Here is a 24,920-nt window from a genome sequence, read left to right on the forward strand (position 1 = left end):
ACTCAGCAGCTCTGTGTGTTAGCAGTCTACCATTGTGAATAGAAAGCTTGCCATCAGTCTAAGGTAGCTGTTGGAGTCGCTGATTCGACACAGTGGGTTCAGGAGTTGGTGGCTGTTTTTGATCTTGGGTTTGTTGGGTAGAGATATCAGGAAGTGATGGAGAAGATGGGGGTAGCAAACAAGAGGTGGTATTGGCTGATCGGAGTTGTATGGAGGAAGGCAAATAGCAGGTTTCTGCCAAACGGCAAAATGAGGAGTGCAGTGGTTTATCAACCAATGATGAAGGCACAAGACAGGATTTAAATAAAAGCAAGACTTTAAGATATTGCTGAGTTTTGAATGTGCAGCTGTTTCTGTTATCAATCCACTAATCAATTAACTAATGATTTGAAAAAAAACATCTGAAGGCATTGTGGGCATAAGACCTTTAAGAAATTGGGCACTCTAAGTGCTTTGTAAAGGTAGTAAGCAACATGAGAAAGCTTTAGGGTTAAAAGCTGTGGGAGGAAGGAAAGTAACACCAAAGAATTATATTGAACAACAGTGGCTTTGGGGAGTAATCACAGGAGTGCCTCTATGTATCCATGGACCAAGTTTAAAATAAATTACTCAGAGGAAATGTTGTAGACACTAAGTGGTTAAAGGATTTTGTGGTGGAGTTAGAACAGATAGCTTATCAATGAAGTTTGATGGAATAAAGTTGCCAGGCTATATGAGCTATATGGTTTGAGTCTACGTGTTGCCACCTCTGAGACGTTTTCACTGGCAGAAGTTTGGTCATGTAGCAGTTGTGTGTAGGGGTAAAAAGCAGTTTGGTAGATGTAGTGAAGAACATGATTATGGTAATTGTGGAGCAGGCATTACACCAAAATGTAGCAATTGTGGAAGGGAAAATAACTCTGCTTATGTACATTGTCCTGTATATAAGCAAGCTGTGCAAATGCAGCGTGTTTGGGTAGAAATGGGCATATCATATGCCGAGGGTCGTCAGAAAGTACAGAAGACAGTGTCAATGAGACCTATTAATATCCAGAATAGATCGATCACAGTTAGCATGCAAAATGCATGATTTTATATTAAAAGATGTGTTGATTGTTGATAAACTAAAATGAGTAATTTCCTGGCAGATATGGTAAATTGTACAGCACAAACTAAAAGTAGGACAGAAAAAACTGAAATCACATTAAAAGCTGCAGAAAAAGAAATGTAGAGATAAAAGACAATTTTTCTTCTCTTTTTCTTTTGTTGCAATGGAATGCTAGAAGTTTGTTAGCTAATGGTCAGAGAAGTATTGTTAATGCTTTTTTTCTTTTTTTTTCATCATTTTATTTTCAAATCCTACAATGGAATGCTAGAAATTTGTTAGCTAATGGTTAGAGAAGTATTCTTAATGCCTTTTTTTGTTTCTTTTCATTATTTTTTTTCAAATCCTACAATGGAATGCTAGAAGGTTGTTAGCTAATGGTCAGAGAAGGATTGTTAATGTTTTTTTTCTTTTTTGTGTTTTTTTGCTTTTGTTTTTTTCTCTCTTTTTTTCAAATCCTTCAATGGAATGCTACAAGTTTGTTAGTTAATGGTCAGGGGATTTTAATGCTCAGTACTATGGTGGGAGGGTTGTAGTGACACGAATGTGAAAGGGATGGGGGAGGAAAACTTTCTGAAGACAAGTATTTGGCGTGAATGAACGATGCTCAGTAGGTGGCGATAATGCACCTTACGTTGGTCTGCCCACTGCCATTAAACTTTACTGGTAGAAGAAAAAGTGGTTTCTTGTACAGACAAGTTTCTCACAAGCACACTTACACTGTGTGTACTCTTTAGCCAATTTATGTGAAAATAAAATAGGAATAGAATTTAAGACTTCTCAGATTATTTTTGCTCAAGGGCCCTCTGTGCACACGCCCAGAATGTATTGCATGAAGGAACCTGCACATGTCCAATAGTACCTAAAAAGTTGCCCGGGAAACCATGTCTGACAAATCCAGAGGACAGATGAGGAAAAGGCAGAAGGCATTGCCTATATGAATTTCAGCAAGACCTTTGACTAGGTTCTGCATGGCAGTCTAGTCCAGGAGATCAGATCACATGGGAGATTCCTAATTGGATTTCTAATGGGCTCGACAGTAAGAAGCAGACACTGGTGGTTGAAGGCTGTTTCTCAGACTGCAGTTCTTGACTATTGGTGCTGGGATCTTGGTTATTCATTATTTACATAAATGATTTGGATGCAGATCTGCACACAATACTAAAATAGGTGACATCATAGGCAATGAAGAAAATTATCAAAAATGTTCATGCTGAGCCAAGATTGACAAATGTTCAGTGATGTGTTGCATTTTGGAAAGTCAAACCAAGGTAAGACTGTACAGTCAATGGTAGGGCCCTGGGGGAGTGTTGTAGAACAGAGGGATCTTCGAGCACAAGTACATAGTTCACTAAAAAAGGCATCACAGTTAGAGAGGCTGCTGAAGTGGCGTTTGACATGCTTGGGGCTTTTGTCATGGCATTGAGTTCAGATGTTATGTTGGGGTTATACAAGGTGTTGGTGAGACCTCATTTTGAGTATTATGTACAGTTTCTGTCAAATTGTTACTTTTTTAAAAAATCATTAAACTGAAAATACAGAGAAAATTTGCAAGGAAGCTACCAGGACTTGAGGGCCTGAGTTATATGGAGAAGTTGAGCAAGCTAGGAATTTATACCTTGGAACATACATAGGAGATTGAAAGGTGACCTTAGAGAACCATATATAATTTTGAGGGGTATAGACCAAAAGAATGCATGTGTTTTGATTTTTACCCTGAGTAGGACAATTAAAATGTAGATAGCACAAGTTTAAGGTAAAAAGGAATGCTTTAACAGTCACCTGAGAGGCAACTTCTTCACCCAGAGGTTGATTGTATATGGAATGAACTGCCAGAGGAAGAGGTTGAGGCATATTTAAACCATTTGGATAAGTACCTGGATAGGAGGGTGTGGTGAACTACATATACCTGTCTGGACACGCTCCCCCCCCCCCCCCCCACCGCTGACTGCTCCTGTGGCTCCTCCCACAGACCCCGGTATAAAGGGGATTGGGGCCTGAGCCCTGCCTCTCAGTCTCCAGGATGTAGCATGGTGGTCAATTGCTGCTTGTTCTTTCTTCCAGTCAATAAAAGCCAATATCTCGCCTCACGTCTCGGAGAGTTATTGATGGTGCATCAGAGGGAATTAGAAAGATATGGACCAAATGGGAAAACAGGACTAGCTTGGTGAGCAGAATGGTCAATTTAGAGAAGCTGGGCCAAAGAACCTGTTTCCATGCTGTACAATGCTATGCAGTTCTTGTCTGGATATCATTTCTGACATCTTTATGGAGCCGCCATGCCTACTATTAGTTCAGCTCCTCCCAAGCTTCAGAGCAAGTCCCAGGCTATCACTAGGGACTCTGTCTTAGATTACTGAAATTATTTACTAGATTTATGATCTGTTTTAGCCCTTCCACCCAATGACACTCATGTCACACACCCAACAATTGATTACCTCTCCAATCAGCGGCACTCTGACTCGTCAACTCATGTCTTTGACCAAATAATCATAAGTTAACCCTTCATCATATTAACCTGTGACCCCCCCCCCAGCTGCTGACCCAGACTCGTTGGATTTTCTATGCAGTCTGTGATGCACAAAGGAAAGGCCTGACATGACCCTATGTTATGGACCTCAAGCTCCAATGAATGTCCACACAACAGCTTTGTGCCTAAAACATTCATTGGCCTGCTGCAAAGCAACTGCTTATACACTATATCGGGTGCCAAGGAATTTCCTGGCTAGGATTCCTCAGAGAAGAATTAATCCCTGAAGGTACAGAATATACATATGCTCTTGCTAAAACCCCTAATCTTCCTTCATTCAGTAGCTTCTCTTACTCTCCCAGTCATGCTGTATACCAAAAAGAAAAGTACTTGTGCAATCCTGACTGTGTCATATGCATTCATTAAAATAGTGTCTAGCTTGACTCTGGTCAATGATGAACATTGGATCCCATTTTAGATTACTTTCATATACACCAGGGTGCAATAAAATCCCATGTTTGCTTGAAGCTCACAAAGAACAGAAGCAACAGCTGCAGTTCTAAGACAAAACTAGTCCAAATTTTGCATCAGAGACCCCTTAGTCGAGTCTAATTATATCTAATTAAACATGCAAAAATGAATTGATTGTAATTACCATCCGACTGGTACATATGGGAGTAAATGCATTTGTTCCACAGGTGAAGATGGTGTTTCCGTTGATAAGGAGGACCCGAATGTAATTTTGACATTCCTCCTGCAATGACACCATAGCCTCAGCAAAATTATAATTGGGAAACTTTTCATTGCAATTGCATTCCAATTGTCTCTAATAAAAGATTCAGCCAAAAACAAAATGTCATCACAAAGCAATTTAATCTGCTGAAAGAATTACACCTCAATTATTGGTACTGAGTGAATCTTAACAAGCCTATTGTGAGATAGCCGGCACGTACACGCAATTTTGATGTTGTTCAGTGAATGTCCTGGGTTGTACTGAGTTTTCTAAGGTGCTTTATATAATGGAAGTGGATGGACAGTGATCAGTGCTCATTCCAATCCCCACAAGTAATTTAGGACAATAATAACACTGACTCAAAAGAAGAAAAAGGACTCACACAGGTCAGTTACTCAGTTACGTGCTTTTCCTGAATTAAACAGCAGATTTTCTTCCCAGGGTCAGATGATAAAAGCTAATCTTCATCCATGTCAGGATCAATGCTTCCCACTACTAATCTATTTAAATCTGGGAAGTGCTGATTTTAAATAGGTAGTTGTTAAATATAATATGAATATATGCAGGATCACACCACTACAGTAAGCCTGGCTTTTTCAATTTTAAATCATTTTATATCAGAAAAATTCCATCACAAAATAATAAATCAAGCGCCATCATCCCAAATTATTAAGAAATCAAAACTGGGAAAATGCACAAGAATAATATCACTGTCCATTATATAGAAAACAATTTAATTATAATGAATTAAATGGTTAAAATACTTACCCAGTAAAAGATTATTATATGGCAACATTGATTTTATCAGAAATAGTCACTGTCTTATCTTTTAACCGAATTACCATGCCTGTACATTAAAAAGCCATGCAGAATGGGAACTATGCATCCAGTTACAGGCACAAAATGGTTGGTATTCATTGATTTTGATGCCTCATCTTATCTGAGGCATTTAGACAGCCATATGAATAGACGGGGATTGGAGAAATCTAGACCATGTACAGTTAGGATGAGTTTCAATTGGCATCGTGGTCAGCATTGATACCTTGGGCCACTCGGTCTGTTGTTGTACTGTACTAATCTAGTCTATGTTCTATTTTATATGATTACATTTTCTATAAGAGCTCTACTGATAGCATTTGCTTGCATCATTGCTAGAGAAAAAAAAACTAAGCAAGGGTGTAGTCCAATTCCACCTCACTGAGTGAAGCAGAACACTGCCTTACTTGTTGGAGACCAATCGCCACCTACCTCAGTCTTGCCTTTGCTGAAGCAGCTTTGTTTTGTCATCTTGTCCGATGACCATTCCACTTTCTGAAGAAGGGAAAAAAAATATTATAAAGTTACAATGAAGACCACATGCAAAAATAAAATGCATTTATGTGTTACTGTTGAGAACCTTCCCCAAGCCTGCAAAAAAAATCACAAAAATCAACAAAATCTCTTGTTTCATGATTTAATGCATGTCATAATACAAACCAATGGGTCTACAACTCTTCCAATCTTATTGAAGACTCCACTAACAAGCAAAAGGCCGCAAGAAGTTTTTTAAAAGTTTGCTCATCACAGTGCTACACTTTACCTCCAACAAGATCTCTGCTGCAGTGACAGTGTTCAGCTTACAGTGGTACAGTGCTGAAGCACAGTCGCTCTCAAAAGCTGAGCTGGCAAAAGGAGCACATCATCTCACAAACTATTCACTCACACCACGGTCAACCAGGTACTCTCTGCCTCAGGCTGCAGCAGACTGCATTGTTTCTTTATTGACTGCATCAACTATCTCAGAACTCAAGAGTTGGTGAGTTCTTGGCACAGCCTGAGAGGTACAACATTCCTTTGTCCCTCACCACTAATCTCCCTCCCAGCACACATCCCTGCAAGTGGCCAAAGTGCCACACCTGCCCATTCACCTCCTCCCTCACATCCATTCAGGGCCACAAAGGATTCTTCCAGGTAACACTTCGCCTGCGAATCTGTTGGGGTCGACTACTGTGTCTAGTGCTTCCCACGTGCCTCCTCCACATTGGTGAAACCCATCGTAAACTGGGGGACCACTTCACCAAGCACCTCCACTCCATTTGCCAAAAGTAGAACATTCCAGTGGCCAAACATTTTAATTCCAATTCCCATTTCCTTTCCAACATTTCAGTCCCTGACCTCCTCTGTGTGCCAAGGTGAGGCCACCTTCAGGGTGGAGGAGCAACACTTTATATTCTGTCTGGGTAACCTCCAACCTGATGGCATGAATATTGATTTCTCCTTCTGGTAAATAAATACTCTGGCTTCTTACCTCTTCTCACCTGCCTATCACTCCACCCCCCCCCCCCCCCAAGTCCCGTCCCCCTTCCCTTTCTCCCATGGTCCACTCTCCCCTCCTATCAAATTCCTTCCACTCCAGCCCTTTACCTTTCCTACCCACTTGGCTTCACCTATCACCTTCTAGTTATCCTCCTTCCCCTCCACTCCCACCTTTTATTCTGGCATCTTCCCCTTTCCTTTCTAGTCCTGAATAAGGGTCTCAGCCCAAAACACCGACTGTTTATTCATTGCCTGACGTGGTGAGTTCCTCCAGCATTTTGTGTGTGTTGCTTTGGAATTCCAGCATCTGCAAACTTTCTGTTGTTTACAACATTCCTCAGGGCCTACAACAAATATATCCTGACCCAAGAAAAAAATTCTCATCACAAACTGCACCATTGTCCTCGTGAAAAATAATTCCATTGATTTCAAGTTCTGATATATATACAGTTTAATGGCACAATATTGTGTTGAGACAGGTTTCGTTGATTCATTTTAATAAACATATATTACAAGAAGTTTTTTCTTTTGTTCCCACTGCAGTTAGGTATTGCATGGAGAGATCACCTGACATCTCTGTTTACCCAGCTTTTGTTTTGAGGTTTTTGGGACATGGAATATTCACACTAAAATCCAATTTGGCTAAAGCTATGAAGGAAAACATCTTTCAAAAAACATTCTCAATTATTATGTTTCCACTTCAGGGAACCAGAGTATGAATAGAGTTAAAGCCTGGCCTGGAACATTCCTTCTACCAACCGTCAAATAAACACTAAAGAGATGCGTGGCGATACAACAGACTGCAGCTGCTGAAATCTGAAGCGAACATTTAAAAAGGACCTGCTGAAAGAACTCAGTGGGTCAGACATCACCTGTGAAGGGAAATAGACAGTCAACATTTCAAGTATCGACCTGAAACATCGACCGTCCATTTCCTACAAAGGAATTCCGACCTCATTTTTACTGTCATGTTTATAACAAATTACTGTCCTACTGACCCCACATGACCTGGTGAGATTGCCAGTGACAGATAGTAATATGCAAACTTTCAACTGTTTAGCTTAGCAGCTGTGATCTGGGCAGCCATTCCTCAAAGGGAAATACCACAATATAAACAGCACCCATCCAATTCCAGGCAAGTATTGCTACTTAATATGCAGAGGCCGAATGCATGGGCCAGATGGCCTAATTCTGCTCCTTATGTCTTATGGTTGTAATATCTGGCTGGGTGCTACAATAATGCAAGGGAGATCAGAGAGTGTTCCTACAAGATCAGACATCTTGGACAGGCTTGTGAAGAACAAGTGATGTAGGAGAAACTGTTTTGTGCAAGGGCCAGGTAAAGTCCGCAAGGTTACAGACTGCCATATCTCTATGAGGAGATTCCATTAATGCAGCCTATCAATGAGAAATCCTGCAAGGCAGGAAATCCCAAAGGCTTCGGTCTCCTCCTCCTCCTGTGAGCTTAAGGGAAAATAAACACATGCAGCATTCTGCCCAGATTATGGAACTTGGAAGATGATTGTACAGTGAGCAGCAAACTACGGGATCAGGCAGCATCAGAATGGAATCCCTAGGCCTGGAAGTTAAGAATGGCTTCAGCTTCAATGTTTATAGGCAAGGCAGGCTAGGCACACGCAAGCCACATTTACATGAGAACACAAGAAGAAGGAGCAGGAGTTGCCTTCTGGCCCGTTGAGCCTGCTCCGCCATTTATCAAAATCATGACTGAACTGGCTGTGGACTCAGCTCCACCTACCTGCCTTTTCCGCAGAACCTTCCATTCCCCTGTTCTGCAAAAAATTTAGTGAGGTTGTCTCTACTGCTTCCCAGGGCAGAAAATTCAATGGATTCACTACTCCCTAGGAAAAGCAGTTTCTCCTCATCTCCATCCTAAATCTACTGGCTATGTCCCCTAATTCTAGTCTCACTCACCAGTAGAAGCAATGTTCCTGCCTCTCAATGCTCTTTTATAATTTTGAATGTTTCTGTAAGATCTCCTCTCATCCTTTTGAATTGCAGTGAGCATATTCCCATACAATTCAATCTCTTAAAACAGGCAAACCCTGTTATCTCCAGAATCAACCTGGTAAACCTCCTCCGCACCGCTTCCAAAAGGTCACAAATCTCACAGTTAACCCTTTAAAACAGCAGAGTTTCAGAAGAAATAGGATCACTAACACCCAGTTATTCCATTACTGAGTTGTTTCAGGCAGTGATGCCAGAATGAAAAAGCACACTGGAAATCAACTGTCATTATTACACTACAGCTGGAGTCATTTCAGGGAGCTTTACTTTAGAAAAATCAATTTGTGCAAATGAAAATCAAAAAATAAAGTATTGAATTTCCTGACAAACACCCAGGAACCAGCACTGTGACAGGGAAAGCGCACTATTTCTTTTGGAGCTGTACAATGGAATATCTGGGCATCAGACATTTTGTGTCATATAATATTTGAGTTTGTATAAATGTAGTGATTACATTACTTAAAGAAAGCTTACCTTACAGTATTATGGACAGCAAGGAAGACTATCAAATCTTGCAGCAGGATCTGGACCAGCTGGTAAAATGGGCTGAAAAATGGCAGATGGAATTTAATGCTGACGAGTGCGAGGTGTTGCACTTTGGGAGGACCAGCCAGGGTGGGTCTTAAACAATGAATGGTACGGCACTGAGGAGTGCAGTAGAACAAAGGGATCTGCCAGTACAGGACCATTAATTCCTTGGAAGTGCTGGTACAGGTAGATAGGGTTGTAAAAAAAACTTTTGGCACATTGACCTTGATAAAGTATTGAGTACAGGGAATGAGATGTTATGTTGAAGTTGTATAAGAAGTTTGGTGAGGCCTGATATGCAGTTTTGGTTACCTTGCTACAGGAAAGGTGTAAATAAGGTTGAAAGAGTGCAGAGAAAATTTACAAGGATGTTTCTGGGACTTGAGGACCTGAGTTATAAGGAAAGATTGAATAGGTCTTCAAGAGTCGAGTGCACAAACACCTATCATCTCTGGGAGGGAAGTCACATGCTTCTTCATAAGCTATCATGAAGGGGACCAGGATGGTAATGCTTGGTTGTTGGCAGGTAGGGTTAATACCTGACTTTCAAGAGCACTTGTGAGTTATGTTCCGGCTGGATTTAGTCCTTAAAGTGCTGGAGAACAGTGCGGAAAGAACAGGTGCTGTTTTCTCCCAGTAGGGATTAATTTTTAGTTCCATATGCTCCTGCCATGTTGTCACTCTGCAACCTTATCCTTCAATCTCTTTGAATTATGGAGGACAGCATGTGTATAAATGTCTCTCTCCAGCAGACATCATCATGATAATCATGACTCCAGTATTTCTACTATTTTTTAATGTTTCTTAATAGTACATATGATTTTATCGTGTTCTATCGCTGAGCAGCAGTGAACCATCTGATTGGCCTATCAGAGTTCTCTTTGGGAACTAGTTGACTTGATCAGCATTTCTGATCTGGCTATTGTTCACGATTGCACTTAATAAGAAAAAAAAGGTTAGGACTTTATTCCTTGGAATGTAGATGATTGCGGGGAGAAGATTTGATAGAGGTATACAAAATTATAAGGGGCATTGATAGGGTAAATGCAAGCAGGCTTTTCTGCCTGAGATTGGGTGGGACTCCAACTAGAGATCATGGGTTAATTGAAATGCTTAAGGGGGACATGAGGGGAATTTTCTTCACTCAGAGGGTGGTGAGAGTGAGGAACAAGTTGCCAGCACAAGTGGTGCATGCAAACTAGATTTCAACGTTTAAGAGAAGTTTGAATAGGTACATGGATGGGAGGGATATGCAGGGCTATGCTCCGGGTGCAGGTCAATGGGACTAGGCGGTTTAAATGGTTTGGTACTGACCAGATTGGCCAAAGGGTCTGGTACTTTTCTATGACTCTATACCCAGATCTCAATACAAGACATGCTGGTTTTCAGTCTCTGTGGCTACCTCCTAATACCCCAACAGATGTTTACAAGCAAAATGCATCAATGCCCTAAAAAAAACACAGCATACGAGGGCATACAAGATTATTAACATTATTCTTCATGCATTGTGGTAGTCTCCTAGTCGAAGATCAAATCAAAATAAGAACTGCAAAAATACTTTTTCTTGGAAAACAATATTGCCATTTTTGAAGCTGTTTAATTGAACTTCAAAAACATCATTCAATGACAACCCGCTACTAAAATGTCCAACCAGAAGGATTTTCAATGGATGTCACCTCTAATTCTGTGACATTCACTCTCTGGGTTTGCACAAGAATAGCTATTTGCTAACAGTGTGGGAGATTGCCTGCTGCCTCAGACAACCACTTCTCAACAGGAAGGGAGAAGTCAATTTTCAGAAGTTCCAAATTAAAACTTCTGCTTTCTTTATTTGAAGTCATAACTTTTGTAGGAATAATAGTTTCAATGAATGCCAATTGAATACTGAATGACCTTTATTTCCATCTTTAAATGAACTAATCATTCTGCAGTAAAAATTTTAAAAAACAGATTCTTCACACTTTGCAGAATGAGAACAAAAATACATAGACTACTTGTTAAAATAGCTGTGAGGCTTACAAAAAAAAGCGCAAATATTTCTGTGAGTAATTTTATTGTGATGATTACAAATACCTCAGCTGTAAGGTTTTCTTTTCTGAACCATTGTGAGCTGATCAGTTTTCGTACTAGAGCTTGGTCTCAATCTGACAGGGCAGATTTACTGCAGCTACCGCGCACAGGGTCTTATGAAAAGATTGCTGGATCGTACAGAATATAGCCTGTGCTATAAAGTATTCTGTACAAATTGAAATGGCAGCACTCCAGTGACTGCTGGAAGAGGCTGCCCTATGGACTCAGCAGCTGTTTGAATTACTGAATACGTAGAAAGTAACTGACAGCAGAAATTACCTTTCAATAGCATGCTGACAATTCACTTACAGCTATGGAATGCCACAAAATTACAGCAACATTTCTAAAGCTGAAGCTGATCATAATCACTTTCAGATTCCTATATTTTTCGATGCAAGTCTTCCAGTAGGGAACCTCTTTCTCTTCTTTGTCAAAATAATACAAATTCAGTATGAGTATACAACTGTACTTGCCCATGTACAATGCTTTGTCAGTATTTAAGATTACTGACAGGATAGAAACAACAATAGACCTAATATTTTCCATCTAACACCTTGTTGCTCTTCAGTTCAAACCATGTCTGAGGTTTGTGCGATATGCGTTTCAATTCAACCTCCTGATCAGATACTCATTCATGAATGTAGACCAGACCAATTATAACTAAGAATACATTTGAATGGCCTTTAACAAGGTGCCACATGAGGCAGCTAAACAGGATAAGAGCCCATGGTATTACTGGAAAGATACTAGTATGTTAGAGGATTGACTGACTGGTAGGAGTAAAAGAGTGAAAATAAAGAGGCATTTTCTGATTTGCGGCCAGTGATTAGTGCTGTTCCACAGAGGTTGATGTTGGAATCACTTCTTTTCACATTATATATCATTGATTTGGATGTCAGAATTGATGGCTTTTAGACCAAGTTTGCAGACAATATGAAGATAAGTCGAGGGGCAGGTAGGGTTGAAGAAACAGGGAGTCTGCAGAATGATTTGGACTGGCAAAGATGTGATAGATGAAAATTAGCATAGGGCAGTGTATGGTCATGCACTTTGGGTAGAAGGAATAAAGACATAAACTATCTTCTAAACAGGGAGAAAATTCAGAAGTCAGATGTGCTAAGGAACTTGGGAGTCCGCATGCTGGATTCACTAAAGGTTAACTTATAGATTCTGTCAGTAGTGAGAAAGGCAAATGCAATGTTAGCAATTATTGCAATAATATAAAAGCAAGGATGTAATGCTGAGGCTTTATAAAGCATTGATGAGACTGCAATTGGAGTATTGTGAGCAGTTCTGGGCCCTTTACCTAAGACAAGAGTTCCCAACTTGGGGTCCACAGACTCCTTTGTTAATAACCATAAGGTACAGGAGCAGGATTAGGCTATTTGGCCCTTCAAGTCTGTTCTGCCATTTCATCATAGCTGATCCAATTTTCCCCTCAGCCCCAATCTCCTGCCTTACCCCCGTATCCCTTCATGCCATGACCAATAATGAATCTCTCAACCTCTTCCTTAATATACATGAAGAGTTGGCCTCCAAGTCTTAATGGTAGGGGTTCATGACATAAAAAAAAAGACTGGGAACCCTGGTCTAGGAGTTGTACTGGCACTGGAGAGAGTCCAGAGGAGATTCAAGAGAATGGTTCCAGGAATGAAAGTATGAGGAGCGTTTGATGGTTCTGGGCCTGTACACACTAGGGTTTAGAAAAATGGGGGGGGGGGGGTGGGGGGGGAATCCAATTGAAACCTATGAAATATTGAAAGGTGAATGTGGAATGGATACTTCCTATAGTGGGGGAGTCAAGGACCACAGAACACAGCCTCAGAACTTAGGGACATCCATTTAGAACAAAGATGAGAAGGAATTTCTTTACCCAATCTGTGAAATTCATTGCCACAGATGGCTATGAAGGCTAGGTTACTGGGTATCTTTAAAGTAGAAGTTGATAAGTTTTTGATTAATAATGGTGTCAAAGGTTACTGGGTGAAGGCAGTAGAATAGGGTTGAGAGGGATAATAAATCAGCAGAGCATATTCAATAGGCCATGAGGCCTAATTCTGTTCCAATGTCCTGTGGAATAGGTACAACTATACACTAAGTAATGTTAATTTTACCACTTATATACTTCATTTATAATTATTATTATTTACAAGGATCAGAAATTGATGCATTTCCTATTTTACTACATTTGAAATGTAATTTTGATGCAAAGCTACAGAGTTAGGATTGTTAAGTATGTAAACTTCCTTCATTCCTACCTCTATCTGAGTTAATTCTAAGGAAATTGCTACATTTGCAGACACTTTACAGAGACACAAGACACTGTAGATGCTGTATTTGTGAGCAACAAAAATCATCTGGGCACTGGAGGAACTTAGCTGGTCATTCAGCAGTTGTGGGAGATAGGGACTGAGAGTGGGGAGGGGAAATAGCCAGTATAAAGAGGAGGGGGCGTGGTGCAACAAGGACCAGAGGTGAAAGGATAATGAGCAGTTCGAGCCAGGTCGGGAGGGTGATGGGTGGAGTTGGGAGACATGATAAATGGAGACAGTCAGGGGAGGGGGGGAAAGGGTGAAGGTGCAGACTGCTGCCGGAATCTGCCCTGTAAGAAAGGTGAAAGCCAGATGGAACCAGTATGAGATTGGAGCGCGGGTGGGGTGGAGGAAAGAACTAATGGGTGAAGTGTTTGGACAGCACCAGGCAGAGGATTGTGGGAAAGGGGGGCCAGAAATGCACTGGAAGAAAAGACAGAGGGAGTGATGGGGGAGTTGGGGGGTGCAACACCAGAGGTGAAGGTTACCTGAAATTGAAAAATTCATGTCATATTATTGATAGAACATGAGACATTGTTTCACTACCTTGTGTTGTGCCTCTCTGTGGCAGTACAGAAGGCCAGAGGATAAGCAAATGTTGGAATTGGAAAGGGAACTGAAATGCCATTCAACTGGGAGTTCAGGATGACTAGTGCCCTAGTCTGTGCTTGGTCTTGCCACTGTAAAGGATGCCATATCAGATGCAGCAGAGAGGTTGGACGAAGTGCACAGTAAGCGCAAGTGTCTCGGATGGTCGTCAAAGAGGTGGTGTAGGGAGAAGTGCTACACCTCCTGCTGTGCAGGGGGAGGAACCAGTTGTCAAGGAGGGACAGGTGGGAAAGGATGAGCAGCCCAGTGAGTCACAGAGGAAGGCAGAAAGGAGTGGGGAAGAGAAGGTGTGGGAATTCATTGCAGCAGGAGGAAATGATTAAGGATGATGTGATGGATGTGGAGACTACAGGATGAAAGGTGAGGACTAAGGGAACTCTATCTCTATCCTGTAGGGACAGAAAATGGGTGAGAGCAGAAGTGCGAGAAATAGATGAAATGCAAGGCAGAGCTCCATCAACCACAGCAGAAGGGAAGGCATGTTTCCTGAACGAGGAGGATGTTTCAGATGTCCTGGAATAGAAGGTTTCAAATTGAGGGGAAATGCTTCAGAGGTGGATAAATTGGGAGAAAGGAATAGTATATTTACAAGACAAGGTGGGAAGAAGTGCACTCTGTGGTAGGCAGTAGGTTTGCAGAAAATGACAGTTTTGCCTCCTGAAATGGAGACTGTGAGATCTAGAAAAGGCCATAAAGTTACACAAATGGTCTAATAGAACTCAAAAGGATTGAAAGTCAGTGGCAAAAGTGCAGACATTGTATTACTTCTAACCCCATCTATTATCCAATGTAATTTCTTTTGCCATTGGAACTGCAGTAGTTCTGTACAGAATGTAGCCAAGTGTCTCTATGGGAAAGACTTCATTAGTTTTGTTGTAGAAGCATCTAAACTGCAATATAAATAACTTCATAATAGAAATGGTAATTCATTTCTATTTCCATCCTCTCAGTGTGCTAGAGGTTCATACAGTAAACATTTCTTTAATATCACTTACAGCACTTTCATGCTCCACACGTATGATAGTGCTTATCTCATTCCAAGGATTGAATTTAATTTAATTTTTCATGTAAATTTCTCCACAGCCATCTCAACCAAGTAACAGTTCTTAGGTCATGACTTCAACTCAAGAACAGATATTAAACTTTCTGAAATGCTGTGAAAGTGCACTATGTACACTAACTGTATTATTTTTAATTAATTCAAGGATATTGCATTCCATTGGCAAAACAGCAATTGTTGACCATCACCAACTCCCTTGAACCAAATGGCTTCCTATACTGTTCCAGAGGGTAGGCTAGAATTATCCATATAATGGATATAGTATTTTACGTACAGCACATACACCACTGGTTGCACAAATTAAGACTGACTGCATGCCTACTCTAAATCTGACACCCTTCAAAATAGTCGGAATAGACAGATCATTCTAATATTTCAGAGATGGCATTTTCAGACTTGATTTTCAAATACTCAAGGAATAACTATCTATCCTTTCCACATATTGTTTTAAGTCACAAGTGTTTTCGCTACAATTTCCTCCTCCACAATAGCTTTAAATGAGAAAACACACAAATATACAAACAGGAGGTTTTGCATTTTTAAGGAACTATGAAATTTTATTACAGTAATAATTAATTTCACTTTAAAAATTAGTAACTATCAAATTATATTTATCCATCTTTTAAATAATACATCTGGCTAAAGTCTAATTGATGGTGTTACAGAGTTAGAGTCATGCAACAGTGGAAAAGTGTGTATGGAACCGAAGGAGATAACAGAGGTACTTAATGAGTACTTTGCTTCAGTATTCACTACGGAAAAGGATTTTGGTGACTGTAGGGATGACTTACAGTGGACTGAAAAGCTTGTGCATGTACATATTAATAAAGAGGATGTGCTGGAGCTTTTGGAAAGCATCAAGTTGGATAAGTCACCGGGACCGGACAAGATGTACCCCAGGCTACTGTGGGAGGTGAGGGAGGAGACTGCTGAGCCTCTGGCGATGATCTTTGCATCATCAATGGGAATGGAAGAGGTTCCGGAGGATTGGAGGGTTGCAGATGTTGTTCCATTATTCAAGAGAGGGAGTAGGGATAGCCCAGGAAATTTATAGACCAGCAAGTCTTACTTCAGTGGTTGATAAGTAGATGGAGAAGATCCTGAGAGGCAGTATTTATGAACATTTGGAGGGGCATAATATGATGAGGAATAGTCAGCATGGCTTTGTCAAAGGCAGATTGTGCCTTACAAGCCTGATTGAATTTTTTGAGGATGTGACTAAACACATTGATGAAGGAAGAGCAGTAGATGTAGTGTATATGGATTTCAGCAAGGCATTTGACAAGATACCCCATGCAAGGCTTATTGAGAAAGTAAGGGGGGATGGGATCCAAGGGCACATTTCTTTGTGGATCCAGAACTGACTCCCCCACAGAAGGCAAAGAGCGGTTGTAGATGGGTCATATTCTGCATGGAGGTCGGTGACCAGTGGTGTGCCTCAAGGATCTGTTCTGGGACCCTTACTCTTCGTGACTTTTATAAATGACCTGGATGAGGAAGTGGAGGGATGGGTTAGTAAATTTGCTGATGACACAAAGGTTGGGGGTGTTGTGGATACTGTGGAGTGCTGGCAGAGGTTACAGTAGGACATCAATAGGATGCAAAACTGGGCTGAGAAGTGGCAGATGGAGTTCAACCCAGATAAGTGGGAGGCGGTTCATTTTGGTAGGTCAAATATGATGGCAGAATATAGTATTAATGGTAAGACTCTTGGCAGTGTGCAGAATCAGAGGGATCTTGGGTTCCGAGCCAACAGGACACTCAAGGCTGCTGCACCAGGTTGACTCTGTGGTTAAGAAAACATATGGTGCATCGGCCTTCATCAATCGTGGGATTGAGTTTAGGAGCTGAGAGGTAATGTTGCAGCTGTATAGGACCCTGGTAAGACTCCACTTGGAATACTGTGCTCAGTTCTGGTCACCTCACTACAGGAAGGATGTGGAAACCATACAAAGGGTGCAGAGGAAATTTACAAGGATGTTGCCTGGATTGGGGAGCATGCCTTATGAGAATAGGTTGAGTGTACTTGGCCTTTTTTCCTTGGAGTGATGGAGGATGAGAGGTTACCTGATAGAGGTGTATAAGATGATGAGAGGCATTGATCATGTGGATAGTTAGGGGCTTTTTCCCCAGAGCTGAAATGGCTAGTACGAGAGGGCACAGTTTTAAGATGCTTGGAAGTAAGTACAGAGGAGATGACAGGGGTACGTTTTTTTTAATGCAGAGAATGGTGAATGCGTGGAATGGTGGTGGAGGCAGACATGATAGGGTCTTTTAAGAGACTCCTGGATAAGTACATGGAGCTCAGAAAAATAGAAGGCTATGGGTAACTCCAGGTAATTTCTAAGGTAAGGACACATTCGACACAGCTTTGTGGGCCAAAGGGCCTGTAATGTGCTGTAGGCTTTGTATGTTTCTAATATGGAAGCAGGCCATTTGGCTCATCAGGATGAGAAAGACCTGTGAGCACACAGAAGTGTTAATCCCAGCTCCAACAGTTGGCCCATAACCTTCAATGCCTAGGTGATCATATACTCACCTAGACACTTCAAAAATGCTGTCAGCAACTCTGCTTCTACCACTCTCTCACGCAGTGCATTCCAGGTATTCATTATCCTCTGGGTGAAGAAAGTCCCCCCTGAGATTCCCTCTACACCTTTTACCTCCTACCTTAAATGTATGCACTCCACTTTTAACTACCTCTAATAATGGTGGATAATTTCCTACAATCCACTACTTCCATACCTTGTAATCTTAACTACCTCATTCGTTCCCCCAACCAAGTAAACTCCAGGGAAAACAGACCTAACCACTCCAGTCTCTTCTCATAACTGAAACACTCCATCCCAGAAAACATCCTGGCAAATCTCTTCGGTACACTCTCCAATGCTATCACATCTTTTCTATAGCATGATCACAACTATATACTGCACCCTGGCTAAGGTCGGACCAATGTTTTATTAAGTTGGACCATAACCATCTTGCTCCTGTATTCAATGCTATCATTAAGCATTGTAGCTATCAGCTACTAAAATACTTAAAAGTCTCCATTCAAGCTGTCTTTTTATGTTATTTAAAATTATTTTATTATCCAAAATAATAAAATTCTAATCTTAATTTTCTTTACACTAACTCATTGAGGTTCGTCCATTGTAGTCGATGAAGACCTCGACACCGTTAGTCACTTTGAGACTGGATGCAGTGTGTCCGAAGAAGACTGGTCAGGCCAATTCAGGCACGAAATGTCCTGGCACATGTTGGGCAGACATGGGTAGGCACAGCAATTGTTGCGCTGGTGGCTCTGGACTTGCGCAGCTCGCGCTTATGTTGTGCTTCAGCAGTGCGCCTTGCTTCATAAGCTTGACAGCCCTTGTAGATGAGGTCGCGTCAGGTAGGGCAGTTTTGTGCCAGCAATTCCCAAGAGGTCGTGTCTATGTCAAGCGACTTCAGAGAGGCCTTTAGTGTGTGTCTTTGTAACGTTTCTTCTGCCCTCCATGCGAGCATCTTCCAGCAGAAAGTTCCCCAAAAAGGAGCTGCTTGGGTATGCTCTCGTCCGGCATGCGGATGGCATGACCTGCCCACCGGGACTGTGCTCTCATCAGCAGTGTGTGGACTGATGGTAGACTTGCTCTATAGAGAACTTCAGTGTCTGGTACTTTGTCTTGCCATCTGATGCCTAATATTCTGCGAAGACAAGTCATGTGGAAATGGTTGAGCTGTCTTGTATGCCTTCGATACACAGTCCACATTTCACAGGCATACGGGAGGGTAGTGAGTACCACGGCTCAGCAGACCTTCAGTTTTGTTGCTGGACTGATTCCTCAAAGTTCCCATACAGTGGAGTGCAGTCTACCGAAAGCAGAACTTGCCTTTGCTATTCTGCAGTTAACTTCTGTATCAATAGTCACTGCTCAGAAGAGGGTGCTGCCAAGGTAAGTAAACTGGTTCACTGCCTGCAGTTTCTGTCCTTTGATTGTGATTTTGGGTTCTGTGTACAGTGCATGAGAAGCAGGCTGGTGCATGACTTCAGTCTTTTTGATGTTGATGGTGAGTCCAAAGTTGTCACAAGCCATGGAGAATTTGTCCATACTGACTTGCATCTCTAGCTCTGAGCCAGCATACAGGGCACAGTCATTGGCAAAGAGGAAGTCTCTCAGAACAGTCTCCTTCACTTTGGTAAAAGCTTGAAGTCTCCTCAGGTTAAAGAGCTTCCCATCCACTCTGTACTTGAGGCTGATTCCAGCATCACTGTCCTGGAAGGCAGTATTCAGCATGACAGTAAACATCATGCTGAACAGTGTGGGTGCGAGCACACAGGCCTGTTTGACACCATTGGTGACTGGGAATGCCTTAGAGGATTCTCCGCTGTCCAGCACCCTGGCCATCATGCCATCATGGAAATGGCGTACCATCTGAATGAATTTGGCGGGGCAGCCGAACTTTAACATGATCTTCCACAGGCCTTGTCAGCAGACAGTGTTGAAGGCTTTCATGAGACAAACTTAATTTTCTGTACACTAACTCATAGAAAGTGACACTATGTATTGTATTACTGACAAGTTCTAGATCTCACAAACTTGCCTTCAAAGTCAGTAGTAGTTTTTACTTTAGGCCAGAACAAACAAACCCTTTAGATTCAAAAGGGAATTTTGAGACCGAGACCATGTTTCATTTCTATAAGAATATTGATAAGTGTAACTGCACTGAGCATAAGAGCATGACTAGAAAAATGAAGAGTGCAGACTAGAAATTCCATCATGCAGAGCAGCAGTAAGAGCACACCGAAAGCTGGCCAATTTTCAGCTAAATAACATTAATCAAAATAAGCAATCCAAGGCAAATACTGTGAGTCCATTGACATTCTCCATTGTTGAAACTGAAGAGCATAATAACTAAAGGAACTCAGCAGGCCAGGCCACATCTATGGTAAAGAGTAAACAGAAGATGTTTCGGGCTGAGACCCTTCATCAGGACTGGTGAAACTCATGGGAACATTAGGGCTTAGCACCTACTCACAAACAAAATCATTTACTGCTTGCTAAGACCAAAGTTGATACTCCGCTTCTTCTATTTAGGAGCAAATAGCAATAAATCCATGAAAAGCATAGAAACATAGACAATCTATAGCACAATCTATAGCACAATATAGCCCTTCGGCCCACAAAGCTGTGCCGAACATGTCCTTACCCTAGAAATTACCTAGGGTTACCCATAGCCCTCTATTTTTCTAAGCTCCATGTACCTGTCCGGGAGTTTCTTAAAAGACTCCATCATATCCGCCTCCACCAACGCTGCCGGCAGCCCATTCCATGCACTCACCACTCTCTGCATAAAAAACTTACCCCTGACATCTCTGTACCTACTTCCAAGCACCTTAAAACTTTGCCGTCATTTCAGCCCAGGGAAAAAGCCTCTGACTATCCACACGATCAATGTCTCTCATCACCTCTGTCAGGTCACCTCTCATCCTCCGTCACTCCAAGGAGAAAAAGCCGAGTTCACTCAACTTATTTTCATAAGGCATGCTCCGCAATCAAGGTAACATCCTTGTAAATCTCTTCTGCACCCTTTCTATAGTTTCCACATCCTTCCAGTAGTGAGGCGACCAGAACTGAGCACAGTACTCCAAGTGGGGCCTGACCAGGGTCCAATGTAGCTGTAACATTACCTCTCGGCTCTTAAACTCAGTCCCACAATTGATGAAGGCCAATGCACCATATGCCTTCTTAACCACAGAGTCAACCTGCACAGCAGCTTTGAGTGTCTTACGGACTCGGACCCCAAGAACCCTCCAATCCTCCACACTGCCAAGTGTCTTACCATTAATACTATATTCTGCCTTCATACTTGACTTACCAAAATCAACCACCTCACACTTATCTGGATTGAATTCCATCTGCCACTTCTCAGCCCAGTTTTGCATCCTATTGATGTCCCACTGTAACCTCTGACAGCCTTCCACCCTATGCACAACACCCCCAACCTTTGTGTCATCAGCAAATTTACTAACCCATCCCTCCACTTCCTCATCAAGATCATATATAAAAATCACAAAGAGTAAGGGTCCCAGAACAGATCCCAGAGGCACACCACTGGTCACTGACCTCCATGCAGATCATGACCTGTCTACAACCACTCTTTGCCTTCTGTGGGCAAGCCAGTTCTGAAGATCCATAAAGCAAAGTGCCCTTGGATCCCATGCCTCCTTACTTTCTCAATAAGCCTTGCATGAGGTACTTTGTCAAATGCCTTGCTGGAAACCATATACACTACATAAGCATAGAAACCTTTCTTTGGATAAGCAAGGTAAAAGAGATCAACTACCCTCTCCTTTAATTATTGTTTAACTGATTCTTAGAGAACCGTCTGGCTTAGCTCTACTGCAAAGGTAGGATTTCCATGCTTTTTTACTAATGCTGAAGCCCGAATCTTATTGCTGGACCCAACTTTTACATTCATTTGTAAATCTCTTATTTCATCAGGTGAGGAAAATAAAACAACTAAAATGGAAAAAGGCCCTCCACACTGATTTTCACTGCCCTATTCCTACTAGATGAGTACTATTATTATTTAAAAATCACTCCTAAAGGAGATTAGATTTAACGTTGGCTTTATTGCATTAAATAAATATTCTATTCAATCTTATGTTACTATTACACAACTCTAACTATTAGTTCTGTCTTGATTCATCTGGACTTCAGCAATCCAGTTTCAGAAGCAGTGGTGGATAAAGAAGTGTGTAGAAAATCTCTCAGGCTTTCTCCTTTCAAACCAGGAATTATCAGCTCCCTTACTTTGCTCCTTTAACTATTCTTCTCCAGGCTTTCAAGGTTTCTATAGTTATAAAATCAAAATAAAGGAACAGAGCTTTTGTGCAATAAGTGACCCATAGAAAATTATTTCAATGTATCAAATATTGATTTATGTAAGCAAATATAAAATTCAAATTCTATTAAGCTGCACTACATGTTACAAATTGAATTCCTTACTGGCACTGATTGTAGGAAATAGGCATTTGTCTCCTCTGTACCTTTGATGAATAAGTTTTATTTTGTGCTGTATTTAGTCATATGGGTGAGAATATTTCTAGGTTTAATTTAGTCTGTGTTCACTCATCCTAAAACATATTTTCATGAAGTACATTATTTTGGCCTGTGGTCATGTAGAAGCATATCAAATTTTGTATATTTTTCTTCACTTTAAAACAATTGCTTCTGTCAATAATACAATTGATATAATACTGATGTATCATAATATAGTCATTGGTATGGAATTTTTTTCTGCAATTTTGTCTGTATTGCTCTAGGTAAAGAAATGTTTGTGAAAACTCTGCTGCCTATTGGATAGGAGCTTTAGAAGCATCGCCATAAACTACAAAAAATATTTCAGCTGACGTGCCACTCCCTTTAACTCTCAAAGAAGATTTAAAATGATGGAAAAAGATTTTTAAAAACATTGTCATTGCTACGGACAATGCTAAAGTCATGCTAATGTATTCCAAGAGCCTTGAGAAATTATAGACCTGTGTCATGAGAAAAGATTGACAAGTTGAACCATACTCAAAGGCTTGAACAAGGTAGATGCCAAGATGATGTTTCTCCTTGTAGAAGCATCTAGAACTGAGGGACACTGTTTCAGAATAAGAGATCATCTACTTAAGAAGCAAATAAGCAGGAATTTCCTTTTCCAAAAGTTCAAAAATCTTGGAGTCTACCACAGAGAGCTATAGAGGCCGACCAATGAAAATGTCTAAGGCTGATACAGATCTTTGGGGCACAGAGGAGTCAATGGTTATGGTGGACTGGCAGGAAAAGTAGAGTCAAGATCCAGTCAGACTTAATAGGTGATTGATAGCTGGTGAGCCAAAGGGCCAGTTTCTAAGCAGCATCTCTCCATGACTCTATAATCTTACTAAGATATGGAGCAGACTCAATGATCTATAAATTGGTATGTTATTGTCATATGTACCAAGGTACAATATAAGCTTCATTTTGCATGCCATGCATACAGATAATTTCATCAGTACATTGAGGTAGTACCAAGGAAAAGCAACAACAGAATACAGAGTAATGCGTACAGTTACAGAGAAACAGCACTGCAGACAGACATAAGATGCAAGGTCAAGATAAGATAGATTATGGGGTCATATTTGGGAGCCGTTTAATAGTCTTTTATCAGCAGGATAGAAACGGTCCTTGAGCCTGGTGGTAGATACTTTTCAGGCTTTTGTATCTTCTGCCTGATAGGAGGGGGTATTGCCTATCTATGTTCTTGTACACAAGTCCTTAGACATATAAATGCAATTAAGATAATTCAGTTTCTCCCATAACACAAAAAGAAATACAGTCTCTTTACAGCAACCATTAGAATCACAGCAGTAAGACTGAAGAGCCTCAATCAAGTCTCAAAATTGCATGTTAATCAAACATTCTGTTGTCCTAAACTATATGGATTGGTCTGGTAACGTACCCAATCTCATACAGTCATTATGCACTTTATCAAAGAAATAGGCCTTTTGGCCAATTTAGTACCAGCCTGGTCTTCTCCTAGTCCCATCCACCTACATCCTGACCATAGTCCTCCAAATCCTCTTCATCCATGTAACCTCTCTTAAATGTCACAGCTGACCTTGAATCTACCAATTCCGCCGGCAGTTCGTTCCAGACTCACAAAACCCTCAGTGAAGTAGTTCTCCATCAGATTCTCCTTAAATATTTCACCTTCACCCTAAACTTATGACCTTTGGTTCTAGTCTCACCAAACACATGAGGAAAAAGCCTACAAGCATTCACACTATCTGTTCCCCTCATAATTTTGTATAGCTCTGTAAGATCCCCAGCCCCCTCATTCTCCCGCTTTCCGGGTAATAAAGCCATAACCTCTTCAACCTTGCCCTATTACCCGGGTCCTCAAGAACTAGCAAAGTCTTTGTAAATTTTCTCCGAGCTCTTTCAAGAGTTATCTCTATTGGAACAAGTACAAAATTAATTCACTCACCTGGATTAAAGTCAGATCTTCCTGCTTCAGCCTAAAGAGGTAGTTCCTGAAAGAAAAATGGATTTATGTGATTGTGGCCTACTTGATGCTCAATGTGATCAGAGCAATCAACACTACAGATTCCAACTCACTCTGCCTCCATGGAAATGTGTTGTCAGGCTTTTCTGAACAAGGATCACAGAAAAGTTCCTCAGAATTGAACACCAAAGCACATCCTTAATTTTACACAAAGTAGCTTCCATAATTAGTGTAACGTGTACATCTAAATTCATTCCAGGAAGGATATTAACATCCTGCAATGTCTAAATAAGGACTCCTAAAGAGTCACTAAGAATGAATGTTTATAGATGTGATGAAAAGCTCAAGGAATTGATTATTTTCATTAGAACCAAGAAAGGAGCATCAAGTAGAGATTTCAAAATAATTAAAGGAAATTGAAAAACAATGAAAAGTTGTTTCCTTTTAAGCTGATTACTCCAAATAGAGAGCTAGCAACACTGCAACTCTAAAAATGAATTCCACTATCCCATCACATAAATCCTATAGCTCAATATCAGCAACTTCTCAAGAGGCAGGAAATAAAATATGGAAAGCAGTCTGATTCCTTCATATATACCAAAAGCAATTTTTGTTTCCACAGTGCAGAATAGCAATCCATGAGGTTCATTATAAAGAAGCAACGTATTAATTAACATTTTAACATCAGGGTCTCCTTGTGACAATCTCCTCAGCCC

General features: G+C 41.0%; 1 protein-coding gene across 4 annotated transcripts in view; it reads right to left on the reverse strand.

Moving 5' to 3' along the window:
- The window catches only part of sema5a (sema domain, seven thrombospondin repeats (type 1 and type 1-like), transmembrane domain (TM) and short cytoplasmic domain, (semaphorin) 5A), a 231,904-nt gene that overhangs the window by 108,743 nt on the left and 98,241 nt on the right, over positions 1-24,920 (reverse strand). For all 4 annotated transcript variants that reach the window (XM_073054249.1, XM_073054250.1, XM_073054252.1 and 1 more), the window contains 3 exons: positions 24,187-24,232; positions 5,536-5,598; positions 4,210-4,308 (listed from right to left, as the gene is read on the reverse strand). In XM_073054249.1, the coding sequence (XP_072910350.1) occupies positions 4,210-4,308; positions 5,536-5,598; positions 24,187-24,232 (208 nt within the window). The remainder of the gene's footprint in view (positions 1-4,209; positions 4,309-5,535; positions 5,599-24,186; positions 24,233-24,920) is intronic.

This window comes from Hemitrygon akajei, chromosome 8 (genome assembly GCF_048418815.1).
Source record: "Hemitrygon akajei chromosome 8, sHemAka1.3, whole genome shotgun sequence".
Taxonomy (NCBI): domain Eukaryota; kingdom Metazoa; phylum Chordata; class Chondrichthyes; order Myliobatiformes; family Dasyatidae; genus Hemitrygon; species Hemitrygon akajei.